Below are 13370 nucleotides of genomic sequence, written 5' to 3'. Positions count from 1 at the left end.
AACAGGTGTTTGAAAAGTAGGTCTTAGTCATTAGAAATGTAATTCTCACTCTATTTTCTTTAGTCCCAAGTGTTGAACAGTCTGAAACTAATACCAATATTTTACATCTTGTTTCTCATCACTATTTAAATTTACGAGCTTTGAAGCGCACTGTTCATGTGTCACAGATCAAGACGTGCGAGTGACTCACCAGAACTCCTCAGGATTAAAAGTTAACACTTAAATGACAGTAGTTAGTTATTCATAATTATTAAATTAAGATTGACATTTGGTATGACATCACAAAAACACTAGACCTGAATACAAGGTGATGTCTGCTGCATTCGTAAGGCTGTGTGGAAACTCTGACATCGTCATGTCCCATGTTGTGGTAATGATCTCGGCAACCTAACACTTCTATGTGTGAGTGTTTTCTACTTTGCAGATGAATGCTTTGTAGCACAGTTGCTTGCAGACTGTTAAAAATGATGCTTTATCGCGATTATTCCTGTTTTAAGTGCAGATAAGTGCAAAATGATGACACTGACAAATTTTATTCACAATTTCTTTTGGAAAAATAAGTTGAGATCAAAGAAAAAAACCCCAATGTGGTCCCTCTCACAGTTCATCTCAGGACATTGTCAGCGCCATTAGTTTAAGCAGGATGTTCTTCTGTCCGTATCGTACCTGCAGTGCATTCTGTTGCCTTCTGCTCAGTTTTGCAAGGGCTGCCTTGTCCTCCATCAGCATCCGCTCGCTGTCCACACCCACTTCGTGCTCCTCCCCGTCTCTGTAGGACCCCAGTGTGTGACGTGCGGCTTCGTGGATCAGCCGTTTGCTTGAGGCCTTTAATCCAGGGAGACCCTCGTTGGAGAAAGCCAGGGCGATCACCTCGTCATCGTCGTCATCTTCCTCCCACCCTTCATTTTCTTTGAACTCTGAGAACTCCTCTTTTGACATGCTCAGCACCTGGCAATCATAAAGCTTTAGTCAGCTAGTGTCCACGAACATCAATAGTCATACGTTAAGTGCCAGGTTTAGTGCAGTCTACGGTGAAACGTATGTACAAACCCACCTTAAGGAAAGTATGAAGCTCTGTGTAAGTGAGACAACCAGATTTATCAAAGACAAAAGCTCCTTGTGTCATCTGACAAAGAACCTCCCACTTCTCATCCAATAGCTGCTGGTCCACATCAGACTGAATTCCTTCAAAGAGAAGAGTAAGGTATGTGTTGATGGACAAATTGTATCCACCTAAACTGAGCTGGTTATATAGATGCCTGCCTTCTTGCCACTTCTCAACAATCTCAAAATGTTATCATCTGTCAGTCTCACCAATCACCTTGTGCCGCAGCTTTGTGGAGGTTGTTAATGGGGATGTCAGCGGTGTCATTGCTGTTGCTTGGATGTGGCTCCGTGAAGCCGTACATGTGCAGCAGCTGCCAGTTGGCCATCTGCCCGTAGGTGTTAAAAACCTCCTCGCCTTTACAAATGGGGCGCACGCAAACCATCTTCAAGCTGTCCTGAGGAGAATGGAGTGCACGAGAGGATGAGGAGAGAGAAATGATTCGGACGATTTCTGCTCTTTCGAGAACATTGCATGAATATTGTCATCAGACTTTTAAAGTACTTTGTTAATTAAATTAGCAGAGAATTAGCAGAGAAAGTCCATTAACACTGAAGTGGATGTGTGTCCTCACTGGTGTGAACTCCAAATTGGCGTTGTGACTGGACACGTGGTTTAGCATGTCAGCCATGGGAACCATCATGGGTCTGTTGGAGGGCTTCTCCTCCTGTTCCTCATCCTCATCCTCATCATCATCCTCATCCTCTTCCTGTGGCTCCTGAAAACTACAGAGGTCGGAGGAACAGTAACAGATGGTGAAAAGCACAAAGGAGATTAAATAATTAAAAAAAAAAAGGTTGAGATCCTTTATGTAAACGAGTAGATTTGTTTTGTGATGTACCTGTAGGCCATGACAAAAGCTACCAGCTTTGTGTACAGCTCCAAGGTATGAGTGTCTTTGTTCCAGAGGTCAGGATGTCTGGTGATGAAGGGTAGGACCACGTCTGTGTACTCCTTGTGGATGTTAGCCAGGTCTGTGTCCACAGCCCCGGGGATGCCTGTTCCCCTCAACAGCCTGTCTCTCTCCTCTTTAGACCTGAACAGATCAACTGTGATGAACAATACAATGACTGAGAGGTCAGGAGAAAAAGATAGTGACCGAAACCTGGTTCTGACCAGAACATGGGGTGATCCAGGGTCTTGAAGTCAGTCCACAAAGAGAGGTAGGGTTTCCAATGGGACTGTGACGACGTGTACTCGTACAGCAGAGCCAGCAGCAGGGGAACCCAGCCCGACGAGCTCTCCAGAGAGGACTTCTCTATTGAAGGAGAGAGAGGGAGAAAGAGACAAAGTGATGATGTCCCACAGGTATCATTCATGCAGTTTCACTCCAAGAAAACTGTCTTTGTAGTTGTGACAGTCACCTTTGTCCAGCAAGGCAGAAACCTTGGTTGTTCCTTGGTGGAGAAGAGCTGATCTGGGGATGATGAATAAAACCTCCCCTTCCTCTATGTTGTCCTTAGCCAGCATCCCATATTCTGCCACGGTTCCCCCTTTACAAACATACACCTGCAGATGTAGAAATGCAAATCAAATCAGATACATAAAGGAAACGGGAAAGAATGAATCCCACAGTAATCAGAGAAGCTCACACAGACACTGGTTACATCAACAGATCCAGGGCATCATACCTTACTGCTCAGTGTTAGACCCACTTGGTTGCACCACTGCAGAAAGTTCTGCAGGGGACTCGGCTCGGAGTCCTCTTCTACCTGTCAGGAGCAGTCACACACGTGGTTTTAAGTCTCAAAATAGTCACTATACACATTTGTTCATTGTTAATACGACAATATGTGAGTCACAAGTGACAGTCACCACATGATGTTGAGCTAGCAGCAGCTACACATGTAGCTCTATCTGAGCTGTTTTCTGTAGCTAACTTGATAAACAAACACGCGCAAATAGATCATATTTTATCAGCGTTGTTTTTCGATTAAAGCTGTAAAAATGTAACCTTGGCTCGTTTCGCTTCTGTTGCCATTTTGCGAACCAGGACTTGACGGATACTGGTGAACTAACGTTAGCATGAAGCTAAGTCCAGCATGGAGTCACAGCTCGGGATAAGTTCGACCTGAACGTTGTCTGGCAGGCGGGGAACCTGTGACCACAGCGAAGACTGGCAGGAAAACACCTGAAGTAATAAAGAGAAAAGGGAGGAAGAAATGCAAATAAAGATGAAAACAGATTGTTAAAGCAGCTTCAGATGTGGGTATCGAATTAAATCAATCATACAAGGTTTGTCCATCTACAGAGGGTGGTGTAGTTCCCACGGATTGCCACTAGTTGGTGTAGTTCTGCAGGGAGACATCTTGGTCTCCTACATACATCGATTAGACAGGTTGCACCAAAGAAAATGGCTTCTGACATGTACCGTACTCAACATGAATTAATTTAACCTTACCCACTATGGTCTAAGCCGTATTAATGTGTAGTACATGATTTATTTCACAGATGGAAAGGAGGAAGTCGCTCTGTATAAAGGCTCGTTGGTCTAGGGGTATGATTCTCGCTTTGGGTGCGAGAGGTCCCGGGTTCAAATCCCGGACGAGCCCTGCTTTTCAAACTCTACGAGCACAAACAAACCAAACGAACACTCATATGTATAATGTAACTAGACTCAGAGCAATATCGGCCAAACAGGATAAGTAAGTGTGATGTGGTCAATGCCATGAAGTGGCATTGTTTTTAATTGCTGGTCTAATCTGTTCTAGTCCCAGTTTGACTGGTGATGACATGTTTAGCCACATGTCCTCATTTAACCTCTGGCTGTCTACGTGGTGTCCCACAAATAACGTGGGCTACGTAGACAATTGGAAAACTTTGGGCTGATTAGAAGACACAGCATCCATCCTACTTTAGATGGTGCATCTCTACTGTCTAGAAATATGGCCGAGTTTATTAGGCGACCTGAACCCTGACATCCACCCTGAGTGGAGCCCAGGACACAGAGGCACGTCTTGCACGCCTCTCTGCAGTTTGCTTACAGCCTTCACCTCCCAAAACCCTATAGAGACAGTGTCTGCTCCCTGATCACCTAAATACACTCATCTATATATATATAACACAACACAGCAGGAGTGATTCATTAGAATAAATAAATAAAAATAAAGACGAAGAAACAAAATAAAAAGGAAACAATTAAAAGTGGACTGTTAAATATCAGATCTCTCTAAATCCGGGTTAGTGAATGATTTGCTAAGTGACCATCAAAAAGATTTATTTTGTCTTACTGAAACCTGGCTGCAGCAGAATGAATATGCCCCCCCCCCAAGTTATATTAATTAGCATGTTCTTGGAAGCACAGGTCGGGGTTCCTTGATACTGTAAACAGTGAAATAATAAAAATGGCCAGCCCAGAGTCCTAATACAGTCGTTGTTGTTCCATATTTTTTTCCTATGTGCAAAATAAAGTTTTTTTTTGTTGAAGTGCTCTCATAAAACACTAGTATCATAGTAATCATCATTACTTAAAAATTAAAATAATTCTCTCTAATTTTGATTCACAATATGTATGTACGTATGTATTATTATGTATGTATTAAATTTTGTAAGGTCTAAAATAAAACTAAATTAAATGAACAATCCTCCTGTAAAACAGTAGAAATGTATCTTGCCAAAAAATGTATATCCACAGCAAAACACACATATATGTATAATCCACATGAATATCCAGTAGACTTCAATGATCCAACAAAAAGTTAATCTTTGTGTGTAAAACACTGCAACGCTTAATGCAACCGCATTAAATATTAAAACCACTGACAGGAGGTCCAGCAGTTGTATATATGAGGCAGTAACTGTAGAGTCAGTTCAAGTCAGTGTTGAAAGCTGGAATTGGCTTCCTGAGTTAAAGAAGTGGACCTTAATGTACAACAAGATCAGCATGCCACCACCAGTTTGATCAGTTTGATCAATGGTTGGCACACACAGGCAGTGGCAAATCACACAACATGTGGCTCGTTGGTCTAGGGGTATGATTCTCGCTTTGGGTGCGAGAGGTCCCGGGTTCAAATCCCGGATGAGCCCTGCTTTTCAAATCCACAGTTTAAAAGTTCTATGACAAACACATAAACCCTGCAGTTAGTAAGGTAAGTAAGGAATATGAAAGTTCAGCAAGACGGAAGAAGCTGAGAAAAAGTCAGACAAGTCTGACCTTTATTATTACATAATACAGTTACATACATCATTAGACAAAAATTAGCAATGAAGAAAACAGATGGACACAGATGGTCCTTGTCCAAACTATTACACATCCATAGTTTATAGTAATGTGTTTTGTGGCTTGCTTTTGTAACAGTTAGTAGATGAGGCCCTTTCATTTCTCATGTGGTAAAACGTGCACATTCTTCTTCTCGAAAAGCCTCTACTACATTTACATTTAGTCATTTAGCAGAAGCTTTAATCCAAAGCGACTTACAAGTGAGGAACAAGGCAAGCAAAGAAAATCTAAGTCAAGGAGAACAAAACATCAAAGCAAAGTGCTATCAAAAAAGTGTTTCTATTTCAAGAGATGTGAGTACAAAAGAGCAGAAAAGTTGTTTGTTTTTTTTACAAAGGAAGATGTGGAAGAGTTCTGTTTTCAGCAGTTTTTGAAATATTGCAATTGAGGTGGCTGAGCATGCAGAGTTTGGCAGCTCATTCCACCATCGTGGGATCACTAGATCTTTGTTTGTATCCTGACTTATTGTCCTGGCAGTCGTGTCTGAAATGTATCATTGTGACTAAAAAAGGACACACAGTTCTGTGATAATGTACTTTCATTGATACCATGTTTTATTTATAGTCTAAACTAAAGATCATGAAATGAAGACGTCTGATGTCAGACGCAGATCGGCGGGTCAAAGGGATATAAAATGTTTACAATAGAGGGAGCTCCAGAATAAAATAGAGTTATAGTTTATTCTCATATATATGCTAATAGTTACCAGTTTCATTGCAGCTGTTGAACATGTGTCCAGCAGAGGGTGCTGTTGGACCAAATGCCAGCAGGTTGCCACATCACCAGTTGAAGAAAGTTAATCACAGGTCTTTACATCACTCAAATACAGATGTGAACAGCTGTTTTGGCAGGCTCGTTGGTCTAGGGGTATGATTCTCGCTTAGGGTGCGAGAGGTCCCGGGTTCAAATCCCGGACGAGCCCAAATTTTTAACCTTGGTGAGGTCACACTGTCAAATAACTGCCCCGGATTACACTTCTGAATAAAAACAGGATTCAACTGTCATCATATTTCCTATGGATAACCTCTTCAGCCTAACAACAGCTCACTTGTTGGTCTCACTTAGGGTGTGAGTGTTCCCACATTCAAATCCTGGATGATTCAAACTTTTAACCTTGGTGAGGTCACACACAAATTACTAAAACAAAGAAATAAATCAACTGCGATCACGTGTTGATGACTTTACAGCCTGATGTGCCAAACAAGCACATTCAATCTGTGTGTGCTGACCACTCTTTCAAACTTTCCTTGCATTAGTTTCATGTTTTATTTTTCAAATACAGTGGCAAGAAAAACTTTGAACCTTTTGGAATTTCGTGGTTTTCTGCCTTAAATTGTCATAAAATGTGCTCCGATCTTCATCTAAACACAGTCTGCTTAAAATAATAGTACACAAACATTATATGTTTTCAGGTTTTTATTGAACATAACATGTAAACATCCACAGTGCAGGGTGGGAAAACCTGCACTATGTGAACCTTTGGAATTAATAACTGGTTGACCCATCTTTGGCAGCAATAACCTCAACCAAACGTTTCCTGCAGTTGCAGTCATTTTGAGTCATTTTGGACCACTCCTCTTCACAAAACTGTTTCAGTGTAGCAATATTCCTTGGGATGTCTGGTGTGAATGGCTCTCTTAAGGTCAGGCCACAGCATTTCAATCAGGTTGAGGTCAGGACTCTGACGGGGCCACTCCAGAAGGTGTATTTTGTTCTGTTGAAGTTATTCTTTTGTTGAATTACTTGTATGCTTTGGGTCATTGTCCTGTTGCATCACCCATCCTCTGTGGAGCTTCAGTTGGCGGACAGGTGGTCTTACGTTTTCCTGCAAAATGTCTTGATAAATTCTGGAATTCAATTTTGGTTTCATCTGTCCACAGAATATTTTGCTAGTAGTGCTGTGGAACATCCAGGTGCTCTTTCTTGTTTAATGTTTTCCTTATTGTAGATGTGTCAACAAAAATGTTGCATGTGCCAGAGATTTCTGTAAGTCTTTAGCTGACACTCTAGGATGCTTCTTTACCTCATTAAGCATTCTGCTCTCTGTTCTTGCAGTCATCTTTACAGTACGACCACGCCTAAGGAGAGTAGCAACAGTGCTGAACTTTCTCCATTTGTAGACAGTCTGTCTTACCATGGACACATGAACATCAAGGCTTTTGGAGATGCTTTTGTAACCCTTTCCAGCTTCATGCAAGTCAACAATTCTTGATCCTAGGTCTTCTGAGAGCTCTTTTCTGCGAGGCATGGTTCACATCAGGCAGTGCTTCTTGAAACCAGTATACCCAAAACTGGTGTGTATTTTTAAAGGGCAGGACAGCTTTCAGCAACACATCAAATATCATCACATTGATTGGACTCAAGGATGGCTCACTCCTGGCTCCATTTAGCTCTTGGAGAAGTCATTAGGCTAGGGGTTCACATACCTTTTCCACCCTGCACTGTGAATGTTTACATGTTATGTTCAATAAAAACCTGAAAACATATAATGTTTGTGTCCTATTATTTTAAGCAGACTGTGTTTAGATGAAGATCGGAGCACATTTTATGACAAATTAAGGCAGAAAACCATGAAATTCCAAAAGGTTCAAAGTTTTTCTTGCCACTGTATTTGAAAAATAAAACATAAAACTAATGCAAGGAAAGTTTGAAAGAGTGGTCAGGGCACACAGATTGAATGTGCTTGTTTGGCACATCAGGCTGTAAAGTCATCAACACGTGATCGCAGTTGATTTATTTCTATGTTTTAGTCATTTGTGTGTGACCTCATCAAGGTTAAAAGTTTGAATCATCCAGGATTTGAACATGGGAACACTCACACCCTAAGTGAGACCAACAAGTGAGCTGTTGTTAGGCTGAAGAGGCTATCCATAGAACATATGATGACAGTTCAATCCTGTTTTCATTCAGGATTACAATGGTTACTTACTCCGGGGCAGTTATTTGACAGTGTGACCTCACCAAGGTTAAAAGATTGGGCTCGTCCGGGATTTGAACCCGGGACCTCTCGCACCCTAAGCGAGAATCATACCCCTAGACCAACGAGCCTGCCAAAGTAGCTGTTCACATCTGTATTTGAGTGATGTAAAGACCTGTGATTAACTTTCTTCAACTGGTGATGCGGCAACCTGCTGGCATTTGGTCCAACAGCACCCTCTGCTGGTCACATGTTCAACAGCTGCAATGAAACTGGTAACTATTAGCATATATATGAGAATTAACTATAACTCTACTTTATTCTGGAGCTCCCTCTGTTGTAAAACATTTTATATCCCTTTTACCCACTCAACTCACCACAATTTTCTTGATCTTTAGTTTAGACTATAAATAAATAAATAACCCACTGTGTGGTGTTTTTTCACATTACTCCTACTTCATGTACAGAGCAGTTACTATTTCTCTCCTGTTTTGTGTCCATGTACTTCTATGAACAGGAGGTAGGTTCAGTGTTTCTCCTCCTTTTAATGTGAAAGATCTGATGCTCTGTGACTGTTTTAGTTTAAAGGAGTAACCTGATATTTCTAATGCAGATGTTCACTGTTGTACTGATCTAAAGAGCTTCGTGTCCATCCAAGCTTTGGATTGCTCCTGCCATCAGTCTCCTTCTCTCTTAACACTGGACATGTTGTGGTTGTTTTGGACACTGCAACTGTTCTGTACAGAACAGCGATCATACCCAGAGCAAGAAATAAATGGCAGTCTGCAGCGCGGCCTGTGTCGGTGTTGTGTGGACGCCTGTTACACCCATTGAGATGTGTTTCCCCTTACATTAACTTAAAACTAACCCTGTCCTAACCCAACTCACTGAGTGGGGGGGAGCTACATGTAGTACAAAAAATGAAAAGCTTTTCAAATCCACAGCTTAAAAGTTCTACAACAAACACATAAACCCTGCAGTTAGTAAGGTAAGTAAGGAATATGAAAGTTCAGCAAGACTGAAGAGGCTACTTGGATAAGTAGTGAAACGTTTCAACCTAACAAAAAGGAAGTCCAGTTGCCACCACTCAACTTCCAAATATTTGAAGTCATAGTTGATCTGCTGATTACTCAGGAGATTTGCAGTCTGTTGCTACAAATCAGCAGCTACAGCACAGCTCCTCTGTGAAAATGGCTGATGTTAGTTAATACTCAGTATTAAATGTAATCAACTGTGCAGCTCTCTGGAAATATGAACATTTAAACATATAAAACAAATTGTACAGTAATATAGTTTACAGATGAGGCCCTTTTATTTCTCATGTTGTAAAACATGCACATTCTTCTTCTCGAAAAGCCTCCACTAGACGTTTGTTTGTATCCTGACTAACTGAACCGTATCCTTGTGACTAAAAAAGGAGTTAAGTGGTCAAAGGGATATAAAATGTTTACAACAGAGGGAGCTCTAGAATAAAGTAGAGTTATAGTTCTTCTTCTTCTCTTTCGGCTTTTCCCATCAGGGGTCGCCACAGCGAATCATCCTTCTCCACCTAACTCTATCATGAGCATCTTCTACCCTAACACTAGCCAACCTCATGTCCTCTGTTAAGACATCCATATATCTCCTCCTTGGTCGTCCTCTTGCCCTCCTGCCTGGCAGCTCCATCTCCAACATCCTTCTACCAATATACTCACTATCCCTCCTCTGAACATGTCCAAACCACCTCAGTCTGGCCTCTCTAACTTTGTTGCTAACACATGCAACGTGAGCCGTCGCTCTGATGTACTCGTTCCTTATTCCGTCTAACCTGGTCACTCCTAAGGAGAATCTCAACATCTTCATCTCTGCTACCTCCATCTCAGCCTCTTGTCTCTGTCTCACTGCTACCGTCTCTAACCCATAGAGCAGAGCTGGTCTCACCACTGTCTTGTACACCTTTCCTTTGAGTCTTGCTGACACTCTTCTGTAACACAACACTCCTGACACTTTCCTCCACCCGCTCCAACCTGCCTGCACTCGCCTCTTCACCTCTTTTCCACACTCTCCATCACACTGAACTGTTGACCCCAAGTACTTAAACTCCTGTACCTTCTTCACCTCAGCCCCCTGTAACCTAACGCTTCTACCTTGATCCCTCTCGTTCAGACACATGTATTCTGTCTTACTACGACTGACCTTCATGCCTCTTCTTTCCAGAGCAAACCTCCACCTCTCCAGCTGTTCCTCTACCTGCTCTCTACTCTCACTGCAAATTACAATGTCATCCGCAAACATCATTGTCCAGGGAGATTCCTGTCTGACCTCATCTGTCAGCCTGTCCATCAGCATAGCAAACAAGAAGGGACTAAAAGCTGATCCTTGGTGTAGTCCCACCTCCACCTTGAACTCCTCTGTCTGACCTACAGCACATCTCACCACCGTCATACTTCTCTCATACATGTCCTGAACTACTCTGACGTACTTCTCTGCCACTCCAGATGACCTCATACAGTACCACAGCTCCTCCCTCGGCACCCTGTCATACGCCTTCTCTAAATCTACAAAGACACAATGCAGCTCCTTCTGACCATCTCTGTACTTTTCCATCAACATTCTCAAAGCAAAAATGGCATCAGTGGTGCTCTTACGGGGCATGAAACCATACTGCTGCTCACAAATCTCCACCTTCTTCCTAAGCCTGGCTTCCACTACTCTTTCCCACAGCTTCATTGTGTGGCTCATCAACTTTATTCCTCTATAGTTGCTGCAGTTCTGCGTGTCACCCTTGTTCTTAAAGATCGGAACCAGAACGCTTCTCCTCCATTCCTCAGGCATCTTCTCACTCTCTAGAATCCTATTGAACAAACTGGTTAGAAACTCCACTGCTGCCTCTCCTAAGCACTTCCACACCTCCACAGGTACGTCATCAGGACCAACAGCCTTTCCACTCTTCATCCTTTTCAGAGCCTTCCTAACCTCATCCTTTCCAATCTCTTCTATTTCCTGCTCCACAACATCAACATCTTCCTCTCTTCTTTCCCTGTCATTTTCCTCATTCATCAGATCCTCAAAATACTCCTTCCATCTTTTCTGCACACTCTCTTGGGTTGTTAGTACCTTTCCATCTCTGTCCTTAATCACCCTTACCTGTTGCACATCCTTCCCATCTCTATCTCTCTGTCTGGCTAGCCTGTACAAGCCCTTCTCTCCTTCCTTTGTGTCTAACCTGTCATACAGCTCATCGTAAGCTTTCTGTTTGGCCTTTGCCACCTCCCTCTTCACTCTACGCTGCGCTTCCTTGTACTCCTGTCTACTTTCCTCAGTCCTTTCTACATCCCACTTCCTTCTAGCCAACCTCTTCCTCTGGATGCATTCCTGTACTTCCTCATTCCACCACCAAGTGTCTTTACCTTCTTTCCTCTTTCCAGATGACACACCTAGCACCTTCCTACCTGTTTCCCTGATAACTTCTGCTGTGGTTTCCCAGTCATCTGGAAGCTCATCCTGACCATCCAGAACCTGTCTCAACTTCTGCCTGAATTCCTCACAAGTTTCTTCATTCATTCATTTAGCTTCCACCACTTGGTCTTCTTCTCTGACTTCCCTCTTTTCTTCTTCCTGACCTCCAGAGTCATCTTGCACACCACCATGCGGTGCTGTCTGGCTACACTCTCTCCTACCACCACTTTGCAGTCACTAACCTCTCTCAAATGACCTCGTCTACATAGGATGTAGTCCACCTGCGTACTCCTACCTCCACTTCTGTATGTCACTCTATGTTCCTCTTGCTTCTGGAAGTAAGTGTTGACTACAGCCATTTCCATCCTCTTAGCAAAGTCCACCACCATCTGTCCTTTCGGATTCCTTTCCTTCACACCAAACCTGCCCATCACCTCCTCATCACCTCTGTTGCCCTCACCAACATGCCCATTGAAGTCTGCTCCAACAACAACTCTCTCTCCTCTGGGGATACTCTCTATGACCTCATCAAACTCACTCCAGAATCTCTCCTTCTCTTCTAACTCACAGCCAACCTGTGGCGCATACCCACTGACTACATTCATCATCACCCCTTCAATTTCTAGCTTTAAGCTCATCACCCTGTCTGAGACTCTTTTCACCTCTAGAACATTGTTCACAAACTCCCCCTTCAAGATCACTCCTACCCCGTTTCTCTTCCTATCAACACCATGGTAGAACAGTTTGTATCCTCCTCCGATACTACGTGCCTTGCTGCCCTTCCACCTTGTCTCCTGCACACACAGAACATCTACCTTTCTTCTCTCCATCATGTCTGCCAGCTCTCTGCCTTTCCCTGTCATCGTACCAACGTTAAGAGTCCCTATTCTCAAATCTATGTTCCTGCCTTTCCCCTTCTCTCTCTGCCCACGAACCCTTCTGCCTCCCCTCTTTCTTCGATCAACAGTAGTCAAATTTCCACCGGCACCCTGTAGGTTAACAGCATCGGTGGCGGTCGTTGTTAACCCGGGCCTCGACCGATCCGGTATGAAAGTCTTGTGAATGATTCGCATGGTTATTTTGGCAATTTTTACGCCGGATGCCCTTCCTGACGCAACCCTCTCTATTTATCCGGGCTTGGGACCGGCACAGAAGTCACTGGCTTGCAACCCCTATGGCTAGATTAAAGTAGAGTTATAGTTAATTCTCGTATTTATGCTAGTATTAGTTACCAGTTTTATTGCAGCTGTTGAACATGTGTCCAGCAGAGGGTGCTGTTGGACAAAATGCCAAGCAGCTTGCCACATCACCAGTTGAAGAAAGTTAATCACAGGTCTTTACATCACTCAAATACAGATGTGAACAGCTGTTTTGGCAGGCTCGTTGGTCTAGGGGTATGATTCTCGCTTAGGGTGCGAGAGGTCCCGGGTTCAAATCCCGGACGAGCCCAATCTTTTAACCTTGGTGAGGTCACACTGTCAAATAACTGCCCCGGATAAAAAAAGGATTGAACATCATATGTTCTATGGATAGGCTCTTCAGCCTAACAACAGCTCACCTGTTGGTCTCGTAACCAAAAAACAAAAAAGACCATCCTGACTGTCATCAGTGAAAAAAGGCGGCATCTGAGTTTTAGAGAAATGTGTGCTGAAATCTCTTATCAGGGAGTCAGTAAATATTTCAGCCAGACA

General features: G+C 43.0%; 1 protein-coding gene and 5 non-coding genes across 7 annotated transcripts; 4 read left to right on the top strand and 2 right to left on the bottom strand.

Annotated features, from left to right (window-relative positions):
* Positions 1 to 6: 6 nt before the first annotated feature.
* setd6 (SET domain containing 6, protein lysine methyltransferase) lies at positions 7 to 3243 on the bottom strand. Of its 2 annotated transcripts, XR_003299103.1 has the most exons (10): positions 3060 to 3243; positions 2737 to 2817; positions 2470 to 2614; positions 2222 to 2363; positions 1947 to 2141; positions 1680 to 1830; positions 1322 to 1502; positions 1055 to 1185; positions 218 to 948; positions 7 to 87 (listed from the first exon to the last, which is right to left on the bottom strand). XR_003299103.1 is itself a non-coding variant. In XM_026364610.1 (9 exons), the coding sequence occupies exons 1-9, from the start codon at positions 3084 to 3086 to the stop codon at positions 610 to 612; spliced, it is 1392 nt and encodes a 463-aa protein (XP_026220395.1). In that variant the 5' UTR covers positions 3087 to 3243; the 3' UTR covers positions 42 to 609. The 2 variants fall into 2 exon arrangements, 1 of the variants encoding a protein (XP_026220395.1); XM_026364610.1 differs by having other exon boundaries at positions 42 to 948.
* Positions 3244 to 3585: 342 nt separating this feature from the next.
* On the top strand, positions 3586 to 3657 carry trnap-ugg. The gene has a single exon. It is a non-coding gene; the product is annotated as a tRNA-Pro (tRNA).
* Positions 3658 to 5059: 1402 nt separating this feature from the next.
* On the top strand, positions 5060 to 5131 carry trnap-ugg. Its single transcript has one exon. It is a non-coding gene; the product is annotated as a tRNA-Pro (tRNA).
* Positions 5132 to 6174: 1043 nt separating this feature from the next.
* Positions 6175 to 6246, top strand: trnap-agg. The gene has a single exon. It is a non-coding gene; the product is annotated as a tRNA-Pro (tRNA).
* A 2054-nt stretch (positions 6247 to 8300) lies between these two features.
* trnap-agg lies at positions 8301 to 8372 on the bottom strand. The gene has a single exon. It is a non-coding gene; the product is annotated as a tRNA-Pro (tRNA).
* A 4684-nt stretch (positions 8373 to 13056) lies between these two features.
* On the top strand, positions 13057 to 13128 carry trnap-agg. Its single transcript has one exon. It is a non-coding gene; the product is annotated as a tRNA-Pro (tRNA).
* The last annotated feature ends 242 nt before the right edge of the window (positions 13129 to 13370 follow it).

Source organism: Anabas testudineus, chromosome 6, assembly GCF_900324465.2.
Source record: "Anabas testudineus chromosome 6, fAnaTes1.2, whole genome shotgun sequence".
Taxonomy (NCBI): domain Eukaryota; kingdom Metazoa; phylum Chordata; class Actinopteri; order Anabantiformes; family Anabantidae; genus Anabas; species Anabas testudineus.
This window is presented reverse-complemented; position numbering and strand designations above follow the sequence as displayed.